Source organism: Xenopus laevis, chromosome 6L (assembly GCF_017654675.1).
Source record: "Xenopus laevis strain J_2021 chromosome 6L, Xenopus_laevis_v10.1, whole genome shotgun sequence".
Taxonomy (NCBI): Eukaryota; Metazoa; Chordata; class Amphibia; order Anura; family Pipidae; genus Xenopus; species Xenopus laevis.
Window position 1 is genome coordinate 136,758,289 of NC_054381.1, and position 21,905 is coordinate 136,780,193.

Consider the following 21,905-nt stretch of genomic DNA (forward strand, 5'->3'; position numbering starts at 1 on the left):
TTGAAACTGAAGTCCGTCAGTAAGATAAACATATTAAGCTTCTGACTAGCGTGACATGTCATGGACAAATGTGCTTTCTCCTCACATGTCAGACTTCTTTGGGTTCCCCCCCCTCTTTCTGTGAATGACGTTATTATTGAAACAGATTGATCTTTTTAATGAGCGAGTTTAATAGACTCCAAAATCTAACCGTGGCTGCTCATCCGTGTCCGACCATATGCAGCCAGAACACTTTCACTAAAACATAAAGCTTTGCTGTCAGCTTGTTCATACACGAAAGTCTCATCTAGTTTCCATAGAAAAGCCCCAAAGAACTGAGCAGATTCTAAAAACAATAAATGATATATGTAGAAAGTAGATTGATAGTCTGAAAAGCAAGCACAGCCTTCAGCACTGAAAATAGGATTAAGGTCCGACCAAGTAAACATTTAGGTCCCATGGGCTGCAACTAAAAAGAAGGTTCAAATTTGAATTCTTATTGTTTTAATTATTTGCATTCTATTCTCTCTCCATAATGGGTTTAAGAGAACAACCTCTTCTCATCTTACTGTAGCTATTTTTTCCTTACATTTTTTCTCAAGGGAACCAAATTGGATTTGGGAGTCTTCTTTGGACCCATAACACAGGTTTAATTATTTTAATTAATTATGCATCTTATTTTAAAGGACAAGGAACATGAAGATTACAGGGAGGTGTTTATTTCTCAGGCACCCACTTCAGTGATTACAGTTACTGCCCTTAATACCAGGTCATTTTAACTCTGCACTGAGAAATGCACCGGTCCAGGGTATAGTCCTACTCCTTGTCTCCATCTGTGGCCTCTTCCCATTGGCTGTCTGGGACTTCATGCATACAAATTATGCATGCAGTCCCATACAGCTATAAGGGCACTAGAAGCCAGCATGACATCTAGTGAATTTTTCAGCGAAGAGGAACACTGGCCTACAAAACAAGTTCAGGGATTGTATTCTCTTTGGGTGGCGGGTTGGGATGGGGGTGCTTGAAAAATAGGCACTTCCCAAATGATTATCCTTTTCCTTTAATTATTGTTAACTATTGTAGCAGGAAATTTCTATTTTTTAAAGAGGGTCATTGAGACCCACTCGGAACAGCACTGGTACCTATTTTGGGTCCTAATCTGTAGTTAAACACCCACTGTGTTACTCTGGAGCATCCACTATGGGTGGGTGTAGCAAACTGACTTCCTAAAGAGGGTACTAGAAATAAAGTCTGCTGTAGCCCCCCAAATATCATGATAATATAATGTATAATACCAGTGTTAGTCTTTAGCAATCAGCACGTAGCATTTATTGTTCATCGTTTTTATCACTCTGCTACCACACTTTAACTTTTAAAGCGGTATCATCCCTCTCCTGGGGATGCTGGGAGCCGTACTTAACAGCTGTCCACAAGCCAATTATCTCCGGTCAAAGGGAAAATGTATTTCTACAAACATCACATATAATGCCCATGCTTTGATGCTACACTTTATTTTCAACCCATCCGGCTCTGTATTTTCCTCTCTCCAGGCTTATCAACATTGTGACTGAAATAAAAAATTAGCATCTGATCCGTTTATGAAAAATAGCTCCTGGCTAAATTCCTTGGCATTTCTAATTTCATGCTTGAGAAGACTCTGAGTCTGTGAAGATAACCCAATCAAAGAAGAAACAATATGGGCACAAATATCAGTTTGTCTGCTTTCTGAGATATTGGGGGGGGGGGGTTATGAGTTATAGGGATATGACTCAATTTTTGGAGAAGTGAATGAATTCAAAGTCCACTTTGATGAACCAAGACAGGATCTTTTAATTGATTATGGCAGAAATATACGGTGGGATTATTGCCCTTAAAACATGCCCTACATGATTCCCAAAATAAACATCACAAATCTTTATAGGAGGCTGAGAATCAAGGTTCATATCCCCCTCTTCTTCTTCTATATATGTGGAATATTCTTTTTTTGATGGTTAGCACTGTTTTAAGTCTCCGAATATCAAATCTGAAACCATATGTTAGCAGGGCTGTTCTCAAACCACAGATGCGCTCCACCATACCAATACATTTCCATAGGATTAGTTTCTGCTAGACAGGAAATACATAAAAGTGAATAAACATATCATTAAAATGTCATTTTATTTTTTATTCTTGCTCTTAATATTTTAAGCACTTTCTAGAATCTTGATGAAGATTGGTGTGGTTTTAAGTGGGTTGCTCGAAAGATATTCCATGTGTATGAATAAAGAGAAAAAGTATGTTTAACAACCAAGAAAATCCAAAACGACTATATTTAAGTGTTTTTGCCAGATATCTGAATATGAGCCATGTACTGTGGAATTTAGCTTATCTGTAGTCAATTCCCTTATTTGACAATAGGGAATACCAGCTCTGTTTTTATTGTAAGGAGAGAAAGTTCACACTTCGGTAGACTTTAGAATGAATATTATGTTAAATAAATAAGTCAATTTGTAATCTCTTAAAATATATTTTTCAACCTAAAGGAGAATTAAAGCCTAAAATAGAATCTGGCTAGAAATGCTGTATATGATATACTAAACTTACAATATAAACCCAGAGGCTCAGCATCCCAATAACAATAATGATTCATGCATCCAAAAATGTCCACAGCAGCCCTCCATCTTTAATCCTATAAGGCCATATTTTCTCTGCCAGTGGCACTGCACATGCTCAGTGTGCTCCAGGCTGCTGTTGAGAAGCTAATCTTAGGGAAAAACTTCAATAGGAAAAAGTGGTTATGTTTGTCACACTAGTTGATGCTTGAGAGCTGATTAATAAAGAATTCAGAGGCAATATCAGTGCTGCCATGTAATGTGAATCTGAAACTACTAATCAGCCTTGTATATACAGGGTCAGACTGGTGGGTGCAGGGCTCACAGGGCTGCCGCCCCAAAGGCCCCTGTGCCCCCCAGAGGGCCCCAGCCACTCCTCCCTCATACCCCACTTGAGGTGAGCTGCCGCTCCTCCCCCGATCGCGTGTAGAATCAACTTTCCAGCAGCGCATCGGGGGAGGGAGATCAGCAGCTTGGAGTGCAGGCAGGGATTGGGTCTGGGCTGGCAGGACCCACCAGGTTTTTTCCCGGTGTCCTGCCCAGGCCCGGATTTGCGGCAAGGCCGCATAGGCCCGGGCCTAGGACGGCAAAGAAATAGGGGCGGCATGCCGCCCAGCCGCCGTTCAACTGCACCAGCTGCGCCGGCATTTTTTCGCCGGCGCGCTGGGAAGGCGGGCGCTAGGACCGCGCGGCCGCCTGGTCGGACCGCGCGGCCTAGGGGCGCCCAAAAGTGAAATCCGGCGCTGGTCCTGCCGGCCCAGTCCAACCCTGTGTATATATTTTTTATAATGTGAGTGGGTCCCTAAGCTCAGTAAGTGACAGCAGCACAGAGCATGTGCAGTGAATCAGCAGAAAAAAAGATGGGGAGCTACTGGGGGATTTTCTGGGGCACACATCTTCTCTGCTAAAGGGGTATGTTGGTCTTGGTTGGTACAGAAGCCCAGAACATTATATATAGCATTTCTACCCTAATTCTTTGTTGAGCTTTTAATCAGCACATCATGCAATATCAATATATACATATCACTGTATGGTCTGCAAACATTGAAATAATTGATTTATTGATTTTGCAACTTTTCCGCTTTTAAACATTGTGAATTTAATAGTCTATCCACATTTGGCCATGATCTGCCCAATGTATATTTCTGTACACCTTTTAGGCAACCAAGAAGAACCACATATAAAAGACAATAGATTGGCTTGTGCAACCTTGTATATTTGTCATCTTATCTTCCTTTACCTATCTGGAGTTCTCCTCTTCCCGTTTTCATTCACATCGAGAAGCAACTCTGAGGAGTCAACAGGTGAGGTGGTGCTGGCATCCAGAAGCAGTTGCTCATGCTGAGCGAGGTACTGGGCTGGGTTCTGCTTGGCCAGCCGTGCGCAGTGCAGAAGCTCCCGCTGTAGCAGGGGCAGATTGGCCTATAAAATATACAACAAACACAGAGAGAACAGCTTGCTATAAAATTTGAACTCTAGAAAGCACACCGTTCTTCACAAAACTCTTCACATTACCCCCCTCTTTGGCACAGAGCAGCATTTGTACAAAACCTTTTTTCGAAGAAGTAAAGTAAAGCGTCAACAAACGATTGAGGACCACTAGGTCTCCAGCCTACTAAACCATCAGCTGGACCAGTAGTGAGAGTTGTGTGGTTGCTGGTCAGGCTGCCAGCTTCCTACCAATAAGAAATATTAACATTGCATAGATGATTTATGAAGCAGATTTATGAAGTATTAATTTCCCCTACAAGGATCACAGCTACTAACTCATCCGTCCTTTCAATTTAATATAGATAAGTATGGGCTATAGGTTATAAAAGAACATCTCAGTTAGGTAAAATCTTCAATATATATAGATATACCAGGCATCGATTGATGAATTTCAGGATTTTGGCGAACGGTGAATGTTTTCGCAAAACTCCCGCGAAAATTTTCTGTGGGAAAATTTGATGCGATAAAAATATTGTTGCTTGCAAAATAATTCAGATGCCCATTGACTTTGATGCATTTGGACAAAAGAGTCATTGGCGTGTGCATAAAAATTGTTGCGCGTCAACATTTTTCAGACCGCCATTGACTTTAATGCATTTGGACAAAAGAGTCGCGCGTATAAAAATTGCCGATCGTGTCACAATTGGCGCGTGTCAAAATAATTGTAACACTCATTGGCTTTTTGCTAAATTTTCACGATTTTTTTTTTGCGTTTTGCGAATTTCTCATTGACAGATTTGCCCATCACTAATTAATTGATGTTAGAAACCAGTACATAACGCATTACTGTATGCTCATGAAAACCATTACACAGTGGTTCCCAAACAGTACAGTTGCTCACCTAGTCCCAGCATATTGGCCGGGAAAGCGGGTGATCCCTCAACCTAAGATGAAATCTGTTTGCCTTGCTTCATAACCTGGAAGGCCATTTAGAGTGAGACTTGAGAATAAACTAATGGAAAAGCCATGTTTTCAAAACCATGTTATGAGTCATCTGGGAGGAGTGGCTGGAGAACTGTTGGACTTCAGAGGGGGGTTTGTACCAAAAAGGTCTTAAAACTACTGTCCTAGAGGGAGGTGGTTATGCAGCCCTATCCATACATCATGTACCACACTTCCTTTGGGCATTTTCAATGTTATTGCCTTGACCTTATCTGCCACCCATACTGGGAACAGCTATTTGCTATGTAAATTGCATCCACAAAGGCTTGTGTTAAAACCAAACCCATAAATATATCTAGAAAACAGAGGGAAGGAACTTGTTTATTTACAAACATAATATATACAGATGCCATAGTTAATTAACTTGCAGGGTCTGTCCTTCTCTGATCTGCTGTATCCTAATGCAATGTGGATAATTGGTTTCTCGTGAGGAAAGCATTTAACCTTGTATTCTACAGTCCAGGCCCCTTTGGAGGCAAGTTGTGCTATGAGAAAGCCTTGTTTCCCAGTCATTCTTTCCCAGTTATGTGTTATCGTCTGTGCATATTTGTTAGTCAGCTTGGGAAAGTTCTCTCTGAACACTCCATGTACTGCCTAATAAATAGGAAACATAGATTCCTGTCCCTCTAGAACTGCCAACAAAAACTGCTCCTGCCAGACTGCTAGGTACCAGTCCCAGCACAACCATATATTTTAACTGCACAGCATGATTATGATCACGATTGGTATTATAATTGGGTTTCAGAGACAGTAGTGTTTAATAAGTTTTTCCTTTATAGGGGAAGTTTAACTTTAACTGAAGTACAACATTTAAAGGGCAGCCAATGCCAGTGCAAGTAGTTATCCTCTTGTTTATACTAAGGTATAAGGCTGCCCTACTGCCCTATACCTTAGTATAATGTACCCAACATACCTTCTAGGTTTCCTACCTCCTCTTCTTCTACAAAATTCTCCAAAAGGCAAATTATCCCAGAGATGGGTGTAGGGTACCTTAGTGACTCATGTACTGGTACACTGCCCTGGCACTTCCACCCAGATGAAGAGGTGGCACTGGAATGATACTGAGGCATTAACTTGCTTTTTAATACACATCAGTAAATTGTACCCTATTTAGTGTTCTATTTACAGGCCAATTTATCTCTGGCAAACGCTCCCTGGTTTCTAAGAATCTACCAACCGGGCCCTGATATCCATTGTGACAAGTCACTTATGCCATTGCTTGTAGGTTCATTTATGAGATGAGACATGCAAGGGATTTTGCCCCAGCCCAGTAATCCTTGGCAACCAATTATCCATTCATTTTAATCAGTCATTTGCAGTTAGAAAATGTGACTGATTGGTTATCACAGAGAGGAGCAAACTTGTTAATAAATATAATGTTGTTTGTATCAGGACCAAAGCTAGCAATAGTCTGCAAAAAATACAAATTCCTGAATGATAATTAGGAGAATTGACACACGTTGGCCATGTTGTGCGCAGATGTCTCTTGGCAATGTTCAGCTGGCTCCCGGCCAGGACTAACCTCAATACATTCACTGCACAGCAGTGGGCTTCACTTGCAGGACCCTAATCTGATGTTTGCGGAAAAAACGAGTCCTAACAAGCCCGTTTATTAGATGTAGTGAATGAACAAACCATTCCCAGGACAATGTTTGATAAACCCTCAGTCCAGCCTATTCTGAATAGTGGTTTTGGCTGGAGCCCACATCTGTCCCTGGATTTATACAAGAGCCTTTAACATTACAAAAGCGAAGAAATAGCAAAATAAGAAAATATATGGGTGTTTACTAAAATTCTGCCCAATGTAACAGAAAATTTGAGTTCTAGTATTTAGCAAAAAAATTGATAAAAACCATCTGAAATGTTTCTGGATATTTTGGAATAAAACTGTAAGGCTCACTAAAGTGGTTTTGGGTGCTTTTCTAGCTGTTACCATGCTGGTGATTCCCAGAGGCACTAAGGGGGTGTGATGATTTGGATATTGAAATACGGTTTTTGGCATCTAAAAAAGGGGTTGAACTAATGGCAGGTTTTAGGGCGTGCCAGAGAAGCAATTTGCCCCCATTTACTCAGTATTAGAGGGACCCCTCTTTGGGGGAATAATGTTCAAGGGTCATTGCAATTATAATTCTTAAATAGTTTAAAGGAGAAGGAAAGCTACGGAGGCATTTTATTGCCAATAGATGAGCTGCAATAGTGCAAGATAGAATCCTATATTTATTCTGTAAAATGTTTTACCATACCTGAGTAAAAAGCTCTAGAAACTCTCTGTTTGTTAAGGATAGGAGCTGCAGTATTAATGTGGTGTGACCAGTGCCGGGCCATGCTGGGCAGGCGCCCTAGGCAGGCCCGGCACTCGCGGCGCCTGTATTGTGTGCGCGCATTTGCGCTGGCGTGCGCATGCGCGCATTTGCGCTCGCGTGCGCACGCGCGAATTTGCGCATGCGCAAAAGTCGGCAAGAGAAGGGAACCGGACAATGGGGTAGGCGACAGAGGAGGTACGTGCCTGGCGCCCTCCCAGCTTTGCGCCCTAGGCACGTGCCTACTCTGCCTACCCCTAGTTCCGGCCCTGGGTGTGACATCACTTCCTGCCTGAGTCTCTCCCTGCTCTGGGCTCTGATTACAGTAGAGAAGGGGGAGGGGTAGAGGAGCAAACTGAGCATGCTCTTGCCCAGGGCAATGAGGTTTAAGCTGAAGGCAGGAAGTCTGATACAGAAGCCTATGTGTACACAATAGAAGGAAAGAAATGCAGTGTTTCTTTTGACAGGGGACTCAGAGCAGCACTACTTTGGGGGTTTACTGGTATATTTAGATGGACCTTTCTGTTAAGGTTTACTTAGTTTTAACCTTTCCTTCTCCTTTAAGTACTTCCATCAGAAATATTCCACCTGCAGTTCTCCACAAGTAGTTAAATACCTCATTTTTGACACAAGCTCATCCATTTTGGCTTATGTAGAAAAGGTACAAAATCTGATCTTCTCTTGTTTCATTGTGAAGTGATGGATTCTGGGACTTGCAGTCACTCTGCTTTACAGAGAATCTGTGCAGCACCCACGATGGGAAGCACCTCAACTCCCAAAATCCATCACTGCACAATGCAACGAGGGAAGGGTTGCATGAAACTATGAGCCTTAGTGGAGTCTATGAGCCTAAGTGGAGTAGGAAAATGACTCCAGAGAGACTATCTTGGCTTACTTTCGATCTGTGGAATCAGGTATTTCTTTGAAGAAAATAAACTATATTTATATTTATATCTGGTAGTTTATATTTATTCAGTGTTTATGCACCTTTTCTACATTACCGAATGAGCTCATGCCACAAAGAGGGGTATATTTTATCTTGCAATTCTCTGCTGTTGTGATTCAGATTGGACATTGCGAATGTATTCAATATTTCCCCTTCAAATGGGGAACCAAGACTTCCTACATTGCCGGGGCCCCTTCTAACTGTGGCCCTGTTTAATGGCACGATCTGCGTTTTCCAGCTAATGGGATCCAGAGATACTGCCTTTTACAAATCACAATGTAATGATGAGACACTGGAAGAAGCTTTACTTGTTTTTCATTTTTTTTTTTAATTCAGCAATTCCATAAACATCTTTCTTCAATTTAAAAAAAATGGTAATACAAAGCAATTTTGTTTGCTCTAATTCTGGTGCCAGATTAGGTAATTAGAGTGGTGTCTAATATCCTTCCAGTAAATGTTTCTCCATAAACGCAAAATGGAATCGCGGGTCTGCGGGTTACATTAGCTTAATGAAAACAAGATTTTAATGCATATTGTTACAGCTGGGTTTGAATGCACTTATTAAGGCCCCGTGTTCCCACAACCATATGGTTTTTGTCATTAATGTCTCCTTTGAGGAAAAGCACTAAAATTAGAAAAAAAAAAAGTTGCATCTTTGATTCCAGTGATCCAAAGTAAATGATATGGCAACCATATGGCGTGCAGCTCTGATAGAAAGATCTGGAAGTGTCCTTGTAAGCTGTTTTTTTTTTCTCCCTAATTTTCATGGCAGCCAACTTGACCCTGAAGACAGGCATTTTTATACAGGAAAGAAATCATTGGTATTCACAAAAGAAATTGTTCATATTATCAGATTCAGAAAGAAAAATCTGCTTTACTGAAATGACATACTAATACTAATACACCCCTAAATATAGGCTATACTTTTTGCAAACTAAGTTCATGTATAATTGATCATTTTTCATGTGCATATAACATATTTTCATGCTATATTTACCTCTCTTAAAACCAACTAATGCAGAGGCAACGGACCACCCACCAGGGCCCCTAGAGCCTATCTCTACTCTAAATCTTTCTGAGTTATTGAGGCTTTTTTGGTTCAAGCCTCCTTTTGAAGATCAACATTTGTTCAGCTCACCGTATGCTCAAAACAAGATTAAAAATATACGACAATACTCCTGTATTAACCATTTATTCCATAATTATTTAGGACAGCTAATAAGTGTTTACCCAAAAATCTTACTCTAATTAACCATGAGAGTGTGTTCAAGACTTTCAGTAAGTATTCCCTTCCTTCCCAAACCCTAACCGAAATAGCCATCAGACTGGGCCCTCTCAGCCAATGGTTCAGGCTCCTCTGGGGCTAGGCCAAAAGTTTGGGAACCACTGAGTTAGAGCAAAAAGCTAGACCACTTAATTACACTACTTGTCGTACAATTTATATTTCATTCAAGTCTTTTGTGTTTAAGTGGATAAGGAAACAGGTCAAAGGACCTCTTATATTGACTTATAGATGCCTCCCTGAAAGTTCAATGCCTTTAAGTGTTACACCAATAGGACACTTATCTAACAAACAAACTAACAGTATGAATCATGGGACCTTGTACAACCTTACTTCAGTTACAAAACATAATGACTTTATCTTTGGCTGATCTCCAGTTGGATCGGAGAGGAACAGCCTCATACCATCTGGCTGAGGAGTTTCATGGTTACCTAATCTTACTTCATACTTTATCTGTTCTGCTACCACCTTAAAATTGTAATGCCTCAAGCACCTTTACTAGTTTGAATTTCTATGTTCCAGTTTGTGGTTCTTCCCAAAACAATAAATCAAGTTCTTTATGGGGGTCTTCTAAACAAAAGGCAAATCTGCCGAAATCTGCCAACTAGTCTGCCTCAAGCAAGATTATGCCAAGATGTCCAGCCTGCAGCTGGGAATGTTGCAGTGATCCAGTTACTAATAACCTCAGCCAGTGTCTGGTAATCAACTGTTGGAGGATTGTGGGCTTTATATATGCCTTATTTAGAATTTTCAGATGGGTCTCCTGTCACTGTACAACTTAAAAACACTACATGCCATTCCAAATACATATACATACTGTAGCCATAGAAAGAAACAGAACAGTCTAATATTATTAGAGTGGACTTTTTCAGTTATAGTCCCCCTTAGAGGGCCAAGCTTTGGTCAAGGCCAGCCTTAGCTCATAACAAGGTTACAGAGGAAGCAAGTGTTCACTTCAAATCTTACCCTAGTTGACCTCCAAGTTGGGCTTTCTTGCAAGCAAACAAGATATTTCTGCTCTTCTAGAAGAGCAAACAGACATTCTCCACACACTGCAACTTTACTGGCCTTAAAGCTGAACTCCCCTGTCACTGATCCAGGCAGCTCCACTCTCTTGGAGCCACTGCATGTGAACATCCCAATTATGATATCATTCAATGGTGTGCAATGTGCATGTTTTCATTTGTTGATGGACTATGGCTCCAAACATTAGTTATGAGATGAGGCTAAATGTGCACGTCTGGCTGAGGAGTTTTACGGTTACCTAATCTTACCTCATACTTCATCTGTTCTGCTACCACCTTAAAATTGTAATGCCTCAACCACCTTTACTAGTTTTAATTTCTATGTTGCAGCTTCTGGTTCTTCCCAAAATGAAGAGCGCAGAACAATAAATCAAGTTCTTTATGGGCGTCTTCTAAACAAAAGGCAGATCTGCCAAAATAACAAGTCAACAAGTCTACCTCAAGCAAGATCATGACAAGATGTCCAGCCTGCAGCTGTAAATGTTTAGAATTTTCAGATGGGTCTCCTATCACTATACAACTTAAAAAAACACTACATGTCATTCCAAATATATATACACACTGTAGCCATAGAGAGAAACAGAACAGTCTAATATTATTCGAGTGGACTTTTTCAGTTAAAGTCCTCCTTGGAGGGCCAATCATTGGTCAAGCTCATAACAAGGTTACAGAGGAAGCAAGTGTTTACTTCAAATCTTACCCTAGATGACCTCCAAGTTGGGCTTTTTTGCAAGCAAACAATATATTTTTGTTCTTCTAGAAGAGCCAGCAGACATTCTCCACATACTGCAACTTTACTGATTGATGGACTATGGCTCCAAACACTAGTAATGAGATCAGGCTACATGTGCACGTCTAGTTCCATTAAGACTTTTAGAGGCACATCACTGCTCAATTACTCAAACTTCATGAAAGGGGATGTAGCAATGGTCACAAACACGTGTTAAAAAATTTCAAAATTTAAGATGGATCGATCCAAATGTGTACCTGCTGTGCCTTAAACAGAAGACTACAGACCGATACCCAATGAAGCGAACAAAAAGAAAATACTTATTAATCTCTGCTGAAAAGCAGAATGTCAAACAACATATCTTTATATTTAGAAACTCCTTATAAACAGACAGTGTTCAAAAATATTTAATGTATTAATCATCTGGGGGGCCTATTAAGACCTTTAGGAAGAACCAATGGAATGTTTCTTTCTCTTAAACAATGGTTTCAAGGTTTAAGCTTCATACCCTTTTGGAAAAAACTCTAATTTTATATTATATTCCAAGGTAACTAATCATTTATTCCTCTTACAAATCATAAACATTACCATTAACATTCCTATGAATATAGGTATTACGTTTTCTACTAAATTCCTGCTTCTCTACAGGGAAGATTAAATCGGCCTAAATGATTCACTCCAAGCTTTTTCACACTGCCTAACCAGAAATAACATAAAGAAATAGCCTGAGGGCAAAGTGTCACACAGATAAGTGTGTCCATCAAGGTACAGTCCTCACAGCTCAGATTTATTTTCTATTCTCCTTTCCAAAAAAAAAAAAAGAAGCAAAACTGTAAAACACACATTTGTGACCTAGCAACAATATGGTTTGAAAATAATTTCCAGATCGCTGAACCGTGCAATACCTTCAAAAATGGGATGACAAAGGGTCGCAGTGGGAAGTTAGTCGCTTCTTGCAGTTTGGAATGAAATTCTTCAATTGTCAATGTAGAATTCTGTAAGATATAAAATATAGTTTAGCGGATACATATGCCACATTGACATCACTTTAGAAAGGTTAGCAACACGGACGGTACAACAAAAGGTGAGTGTGAAGGTTTATTTTTCCTTAAGTGCTTTCATATCAGGTGGTAAAGCCTGGCATAGACTCATCTAAAAACAAGGCTGGTTTTACGGAAGGGCAAAAATTGTCATTTACCCTGGGTCCCCCATATTAAAGGGAGGAACGCAGATAAAAGTAAAAACTATTGCAATAGTTAGATATTTTCAGTACATACATTTACACCTTCTCCACATTAACCTTCTCAATATCTACATGTTGGGTGATTTCTACTGTTCTACTTACCACCAGTCCAAGCACAAGTGTTCTCACTCTTTCTCCTATTTCCGGGGAGATGTCATTGCCAAACTGCTGCAATGTAGTGAGGAATCGCTTGAGCTTACTGAGCTGCCGTGCGCCACAAGCCGGAGGCAACTGCTGATTGGCCAGCGACGATGACGAAGAGGATGAAGGTCCATTGCTAAAGCCGTTCGGAGGTGAGGGAGCTCCATTCAGTGCTGTTGGAGAGTGACTTGTGCCGTTTGTTACTATTGCAGAAATCAGAAAATGACATGTATAACCATTTGTACAGCCACTCTGAGCATTAGATGGCACTGTGCTGATCCGTATAGAACATTAGATGCCTATTCATTAGGACGTTATATTATCTTAATAGCGGATGGTGTGCACAAAATATCATTTGAATGGGAGCTGCCATGTTACATGCTAAGCAGAGGTATATATTTTTATACCTTGTGTCTCACTTATCTCCATTATAGTGGCAGGGCCTTTCTTAGCTAATATAGCAGTTTGTCAGCTATTATGTTCACTGTGGAATATGTTGGTGCTTGATAAATAAATGTAATAATAATACCTCTACTATAAGGGTAAGGGCACACAGGGAGATTCGGTGTAGATTTAGTCGCCTGGCGACTAATCGACTCTTCTTCTGGAGAATCTCCCCGATCTGCCTTTCCCTAAGTTCCCGCCTGCTATAATGAAAAATCTCCAGCGGGTGCCTCGCGAGGAATCTCCCCGTGTTGCCCTTACCCTTATGCTGGTCTAAAAGGATAATAAATTAATATAGGATTTATATCTTTTTACTACCCTGTGCCCCTAGTTCTCTTTATTACTTATACAAGAATACCTGCCCCATGCAACCTTTAAGTCCCAGTTCCCCTTGCCCAGTCCTGCCATACCCAATTAAGCCAAGGTATATACTGGAACTGCTTAAAAATCATCCTGCTTCCCAAGAAGCCCAGTTTTGGGGTCAACAATTGAGGGCTGCCCTGCCAAAAACAGGGCAACTACTGAATCTGCTATACAGGGGATACATATAGTCCAGCCATGTACCGGTTTTAGCCAAAACATGGCAACACCATTTCTTATTTAAACTAGGGATGCACCGAATCCAGGATTCGGTTCGGGATTCGGCCTTTTTCAGCAGGATTCGGCCGAATCCTTCTGCCCGGCCGAACCGAATCCTAATTTGCATATGTAAATTAGGGGCGGGGAGGGAAATCACGTGACTTTTTGTCACAAAACAAGGAAGTAAAAAATGTTTTCCCCTTCCCATCCCTAATTTGCATAAGCAAATTAGGGTTCGGATTCGGTTTGGTATTTCGGCCGAATCTTTTGCAAAGGATTCGGGGGTTCGGCCGAATCCAAGAAAGTGGATTTGGTGCATCCCTAATTTAAACATAGAATTCTTAATTTTCACTGATTTGCTTGTACCTAGTGGTAACTGAGGAGGCAAAGTTATAAATGGTCTGCTAACTCTTAGAAGCCAAGCACTGGCCAACTGCTGAAAACAAACATCTGATTGCTATGGGTTACAAGATGTGGGTAAATGTAAGATTTTTTTATTATATTACCCACACTCCTATTTTGTATGTTTCATTTATTTTAAATATATAATATATATAAATAAATCAGACTTGGAACAGATTCGGGCATCATAAATCGCGAAAAAAATTATGTCTATTTTTATAGCAACTTTGTCAAGTTTTTGGCGTCAGAACGGACGCCAAAAATGTGCGCCTTAATAAATAACCCCTTAAAACGTTCAAAGTCAAAGACAAATTCAAAGCAAGTGGTCAATAATAATTACATGTTGTGGGGGTAAATGAGCTGGTCCTCGGTCCTCCTTGCGTCGTAGGCGGAGGCGGCATGGTTGGAGGCGTTAGCCTGGACTGTGTCTTTACATCCGCAGGTGAGTCTGGCATTGTGCAACGCTTCTCAGTGCGATCTAAAAAAAAAAAAAAAAGATATAGAACATAAACAAACTATTCGTCGTTATCCTCCCGAAGCCCAGCTCTGAGCATGTCACAATGAACGCCTAGAATGAAAACAAACAAACCTTTGTGCTTTAATCTCTCATTTTAACAGTCGCTTGCTCTAGACTTCCTATCAAGCCAGAAAGGTATTGCCTCCTACTTTTAATTTCTAAGGGCCCAGATGCCCGTTACATAGCCTGATCGGAAGCAGCAATGGTACCTCAATTCGAAACCTTCTTCTGAGTACAGAAGAGGAAAAATAAATGAAAAGGCAGGATGTTAATGAATCCCCATATGACAGCTCTGGCAGAACAAAAGCTGATGCTCTGTTGTACAGGTGAGCCATTGGCAGGAGCCTCTATCCTCACTGACTCTTCTTCTTAGCAACACCTGCTGCCCTCTCTCCGCTTTTGTTTTTGATACCAGAGATAGTCGGTGAAATGCTGCGTGTCTCCTGGCCATATTTCCCACCTTGTTTTATTCCGAACCAACAATAGATAAATACCATATGTCACACAGTAAAAAGCTTTTTCCTTTGTTTACACAGCAGCGGATTGTTTATACTGGTTCATTAGGGGGGAAAATGCACAAATAGTCCCTTTTATTCTACAGTTTAAAAAAAAAAAAAGATTACAGGTGTATTCCAATTACTGTAAACATTGCAAGCTGCTTCCATTCCCACTCAAGAGCTTGCAGCTCCTCTATAATAGGAATTTTATTTTTAATAAATCCACACTTATTATCAGGGGGCGCAGTGTTATTGGTGAATGTGAAATAAATAATGCACACACCAGTGCACACTGTTATCTACATGAATTAGGAATAGTGGGGTGCCTGGTGCTTTGGTATTAGTTATGAATGGGGAAATGTTTCACTTGATCAGATTCTGCCCCTTCAATTAGAAGAATATTGCAATATACAGGTATGGGACCTGTTATCCAGAATGCTTGTGACCTGGGTTGTTCTGGATAACGGATTTTTCTGTAATTTGGATCTTCGTAATTTAAGGCTACTAGAAAATCATGTTAACATTGATAAAACAAAATGAGTTATAATCTTAGTTTGGATCAAGTACAAGCTACATTATTCCAGAGAAAAAGGGAAATCATTTTTAAAAATCTGAATTATTTGATCAGAATGGAGTCAATGGGAGACAGTCTTTCCATAATTCGGAAATTTCTGGATAATGGGTTAGCGGATAATAGATCTCATACCTGTACTAGTATTCCTTGAATAATTAGTGTTTTCACACTGATTTTCTAGAAATGTTCATTCAGAATTTGATCTAATTGTGCCTATTGAAGTTGCTCACATCACCTGTCAACCCTTTTGGGTGGAGGATGGGAAACCCAGATAACAATAAGTTCAATGTTAATCTGTGTCTGAGACTCAGTTCATAATACTGCCTGGATCCAGACTGATTGTTAGTATCAGCATGGGATCTGTTATCTGGAAAGCCATTATACAGAAACTGCAGACATTTCTTAATTAAACAAATAATTCTTACTATTGGACTGATATTTTGATTTATACAGAAAACTCCAGGCCCGAGCATTCCAGATACCATTGGGTAGATTTACTAAAGAGCGAAGTGGCTGACGCTAGTGACTTTTTGCCAGCATTGCCACATTGCCAATTCACTAGTCGCAGGCTCCAATTTGTTAGTGAACGGGACAGTCGCCAGTGTCTGACGAAACTTCGCATTTTAGTGAATTAGCATATTCGTAGCGTATTTGCACCCAGCAAAATGGTGTGATGGGCGTGAAGCCGACGCTAGCGAAAATTCGCCCGTTAGTGAATCTGCCCCCATATGTGTACAGCTTTACACAGAAAGTGAAATGTAGTCGATTTGTAGCTGGCTAAATCATTTTTACTCTGGGGTGGCACAGGCCAAGTAGTGGCATTTATGTGCATAGGATTTCTCTTTAGAAGCCAAATGCTCCATTTTAAAGCAAAGGTTTAAATTCACACACCAGTCAGAAATTCTGCAGGCCCCCTTACACAGGGCCACCTAACACTATGGGAGGTAAAGGGCATGGGGTTCAGGGTGTAACTGGTCATCAATGTTTCAGATGGCAGAATGCCATTACCTGCCCAGGTAACTGAATTATACTAAGTATTTTAATGTTGCAAAATAACAGTATCAGTTTACCAAACGGTATTTATCCTCTATGCAATCTATAGAAGAACCTAGAAAAGTGAAATGCAGGGAAACACAGAACTAAATAATAACCAGTGACAGTGTGAGTGAAAGGGCAATAGTGGCAAGTTAACCATCACCAACAAAAGGTAGTAACTGATGATCCGGGAAGCTTAATCCAAGAAAAAATCTTAAAATGCCATATATAGGCCAACCACCACTGTACTCCAACAGCTAAACCATGGGTTGAATGGAAAGATACTGTAAAAGGTGCTGTTTTTGATTTGTTTAGCCCTACCATGGCAGCAGCTTCCCTAATTCCAACTAATTGAAATTGCATGACAGTTTCCTCAGTTCACCAAAATCCCAGGATTATAAATTTAAACCAGTGATCCCAAATCCCAAGTGGCTCATGAGCAACATGTTGCTCACCGACCCCTTGGCTATTGCTAAAGGTTTTATTTTTGAATTCCAGGCTTGTTTTGGTTGCATAAAAAACACATGTACTGTCAAACAGATCCTCTTGTAGGCTGCAAGTCCATTTAGGAACAAACAGCCAATCACAGCCCTTATTTGGCATCCCCAGGAACTTTTTTCAGGCTTGTGTTGCTCTCCAACTCCTTTACATTTGAATGTGGCGCACGAGTAAAAATGTTTGGGTCTTAACAATGCCCCAACCTGCCATATATGCCCAAATGGAGGGACTGCATGGTAAAATTCTTCAAACTGTCTATCCAAATCTGGGCATGTATGCCTGGACAAATGGCTTTATATAGTGTCTAGTAGAATCTAGTACAGAATCTACAAATGTCTGTGCTTTCTCTCCCCAGGCAAATAAATATAGAATATTCAGTCTAAAGAGAAAGCCTGGGAAGCTGATCTGTTTTTTCAAGATTCAAGTGGATCATAATTTTGTCAGTAATAACAGCAGCATCATCATCTAAATGATAAGCTAAACAAGCTCATAAGCTCATAAGAACATTTCTGACACCTGTGTACATTTTTATTTTCTGAATAAGCATTTTAGAAAAAATGCATTCGAAACAGAACTTAAGCTCTACTGGGATGGGATCACCCTTCTCCTATGTTTTAGTGGAACTTTATCTCTGCACAAATAAACAAACCAAAAGTCCGCTAAGTTAAAACAAGAGAAAAGTAAGAAATAATATTTCCACTACAGAATTTTTGTGAAAGCTGCATATTTTATGTTACAAAAAAACCTACACAGAAAGTAAACATTTATGTTACAAAAGGGAATATGATTGGATGATCACAACCACTTCCATCACCATCATTAAAGTCATTATTTGGCTTTCCTGCAACTGGGAATTATGTGTTTTAAACATACTGAAATCGGTGGGAATAGGGGGGAAAAACCGACAGCGTGTGAAATTCATATGTTTTTAGTCTGGAGCTGTTGCCATTTTCCTCCATGTGTTTTTCATCAGGAAAACTGAAAAACTTTTGTGTCCGCATGCTGCATATTAAAAAAAACACAAGAGAGAACTGAAATTTAATGCAGCCAATTGGAAAAGAACAACTTATCAACAGGGTTGATTTCCATCCAACTCCTATATATCTAACGAGGAATTAAAATATGATGATTGTGTTATGGTGTCAGCCATTGCCTCATTATCAACCTACATCCACAATCAGATTTTATTTCTGTAAAACATATAGCAGGGTTGGAAATAAACATTGTAAGTAAAGTAGTATTTTCCCATAAAGATATTTTAAGCTGCAACATATCCGTTCAAAATCTGAGTGGGTGGCTAACAGCAGTAACAGCACATATGCCGTAGTTGCATCTGGACACAATTTTGAAGCTGTGAAACAGTAGACATCACAAATTATAGTCTGCACAGCACCGCGTGATGTTGTAGGATATATTCACAAACTGTTTAGCGTGCTACTTGTTGTGTAAGAGTCAGTCAGGATAAATAATCCGTCCTGATATTTCTCTACTGCCGAATATTATGTAGACAGGCTAGATGGAGTGTCTTAACTCAAGTGAAACTGATTTAGAGACACTTCCAGATTAGTTGAACAGATCATTTTGAGAAAAGACTTGGGAGATGCATCTACACTCAATCCTAAGAGTTGCTCTTTCAGTTTCCCTACACTGATGCCACCAGTCAAAACTATGGCTGCTGCCACCATCCCTATACAATAATATTGACATAGACCCAATAAGGACATTGACAATACCCAACAAGTCAAATCTGAGACTGGTCAACCATAGTTTTGGCTCTATGAAATATTACACTGATTAAGGCTGGAGATAATCGGCTGGGCTCTGTCCAACAACAACTGATTTAAGGAGACCGCAGTAATTACACGTCCATAGGAATTTTCATGCATTGTACTATTATGTCTTAAAAATACATGCAACATCTGAAGCCAAGAACTGAAGAAGGCGATGCTCATAAATCTGAAGTGTTTATAGCTTCCTTGCTAGATAATCAGGCCACACACATGAGACTATCTCACTTCACTATATGGAATCGCTCCAGCAGGGGAAGCCAGAGAGGGTATCTCAGGTTGGTATAGTAGGAAGGGCAGGGCATCAGTGCATCCTTCTACATAAAGGCAGATATTTCTATTTTACAGAATAAACAGTCATAGAAAGAATCCTGCCAGAGCTAGCTTCCAGATAACAGTGAGAACGGCTGGCCCATCTGGTTTTCATTCTGCTAACACTCACACTGAACTATTGAAGTAGGCTGTCCAGATCCCCAGATTTGAAACATGTGGGAGCAGAAACAGGAGGGAGTAGAGTTCTGCGGAGGGATTGCTGTACAGAAATAAGGCACAATGTGTATCCTCTAATTTAAGTATTTACAACAAAACATTATTCTGTCACTGGATGTTGCCCAGCCAATCTGTTTTCTCTTAAAGAATTATCTAGTCAAGACGGTTGTTTAGAAAGCGGCTGCCTGTGAAAGAGAGGCCTAAACAAAGTTGGCGTGATAGGTTATTTTCTACTGTATAATTGTAAAACGTGCAGCCCTCCAGTTAGGTGGTGACTTAGAGGGTTACCCTCCTATTGAAGGGGTATGCTGGGAAGTGTAGGGGTATGAATGGTTATGCATTTGACTAGTCTAATTCTCCTACATAATATAAGAACTTTGTATTAATGGTTTATTTCACATGCTCATAAAGCAGTGGTCCCCAACCAGTAGCCTGCAAGCAACATATTGCTCATCAACCCCTTGGATGTTGCTCCCAGTGGCATCAAAGTAGGTGGTTAATTTTGAATTCCTGACTTGGAGGCAAGTTTGCATAAAAACCAGGTTTAATGCCAAACAGAGCTTCTGTTTGCTACCAGTCTACATAGGGGCTACCAAACAGCCAATAATAGCCCTTATTTGACATCCCATGGACTTGTCCATGCTTGTGTTGCTCTCTAACTCTATTCTACATTTAAATGTGACAAGTAAAAAAGATTGCGGGCCCCTGGTCTAGAGGATTATACTGAAAGGGACAACCAATTATGGAAACAACATATGTGGTTTTTCTTGGTGCTTCATCTCTGAAAGGTACTTTTCCCAAAATATATTACTTGGTAAGGTCAACCCTGCCTACTGTTGCCTGTGGATTAAGTTGTCTCAATCATGGTTGATTCGACTCCCCCAAACATAAACATGGAGTTAAATATGACTTCCTATGCATAATAGCCTACACCAGGGCTGTCCTACTGGAGGTCCATGGGCCAGATGTGCTTCACCCAGTCCCAAAGGATTTTCATGACCCCTTTCCTTAGACTTCTTTTATATGGCATAATTATTTAATGGCTTCCAGGCCACCAAAACATTCTGTGTCAGATGATCAGCCCTCTACATGGAAAAGGGTTGGAAAGAAAAGTAAGCAAATGTAAATCCTGCCTGTAAAAGAATGTTGTGTATTTATAAACTGAAACCATTGCTATAGAATAGAAATATACCATCAACATATTGAAATAGCTGAGCATTTGGAGTACAACTTTGTTGCCTTGATTAGCGTGGCCAAGACGATCATGCCCTGAGATAATATAAACCAAAAAAAAATTCCACAAAAATTGAAATATAAAAGTAAAATGAAAGAGCTGGTAATGATTATAATACATTTCCGCCAAGAAACTTGGCTGTCAGTCAGGGTATAACTTGGATAGCAGGCTCCATTCCGACCAACCAACACTGCAGCCTAAAGGTCACTGTAACAAAGCCAAAATGATACCATCTGTTAATCATTCAGATTTCTGTGCAATCGGTCCATGATGGAGATGGAAGAATAATGGCACAATCCAGCTTCATATTTACACAATCTCTACAGTACTGCTAGCTTCTAAAATAAAATACAATTACAAAATATATTATTTATAAATTCTTATGACTAGTGATAGGAGAATTTGGAGCGTTTTGCCGAAAAATTCACGAATTTCCATTTTTTTTTTTACGCTGGCGAATCTTCACTGACGAATTTTCCCGGTGGTTTCTCGTCTGGCACATAAATTCACTACTAACTACTCTATCCGTGTCATAAAGACGTGCCTTTAAAGGGACCAAGAGCCCAGTTATAAATAATTAACACAGATACAATTCTGTTCCAGAGTTTTCTTTACAATTCTGGAACAGAATGTTTTGCTCTTTAATTTTCTGTTTTTCTGTGAGACAGGGATTATAAAATTGACAGTACTGGTATAAAAGTAGCAGTATGCCAGTGCTGTAGATTTTATGGTGATGATTGCACTTTGATCTATGCAGCACCGCATGCTTCCTGGCAACATTGAAGGGGAAGATCAAAGTTCTTCGTCACTTATAGCATTAGGGAAAGGGAAATTTCAGAGTAGTAATCTGTTACAGAAATTACAAAGTTTGGGAATTTTTTAGATTCAAAAAAATTATGGGTGGTAGAAAAATTTGAATTGCTTTCATTTTCACAAAAAGAGGTCTCCATCATTCTATATGAAATTATTGTATTTTGCTAGGTCAGGAACTGTAGATCAAATTTCATGAAAATATTCATCAGAAATTAACACAAATTCCTATATAAATAGGCATAAGTAATACAATTAGTCGAACTCTGTTAAAGTCCAGTTGGTTTTTTGGGAGGTATATAATAATGTGTTTTAGCCTTGTAACCCATAGCAACCAAGACAAGGTTGCAACTGAGTGGCTCTTTCTCC

At 40.0% G+C, this 21,905-nt stretch overlaps 1 protein-coding gene across 1 annotated transcript in view; it reads right to left on the bottom strand.

Moving 5' to 3' along the window:
- runx1t1.L (RUNX1 translocation partner 1 L homeolog) overlaps positions 1-21,905 on the bottom strand; it is a gene marked incomplete at its 3' end in the record, with an annotated part of 110,218 nt that overhangs the window by 24,155 nt on the left and 64,158 nt on the right. Inside the window, 4 exon segments of the mRNA NM_001095596.1 lie at positions 3,811-3,992; positions 12,192-12,281; positions 12,632-12,873; positions 14,436-14,573. Coding sequence (NP_001089065.1) covers positions 3,811-3,992; positions 12,192-12,281; positions 12,632-12,873; positions 14,436-14,573 — 652 coding nt within the window.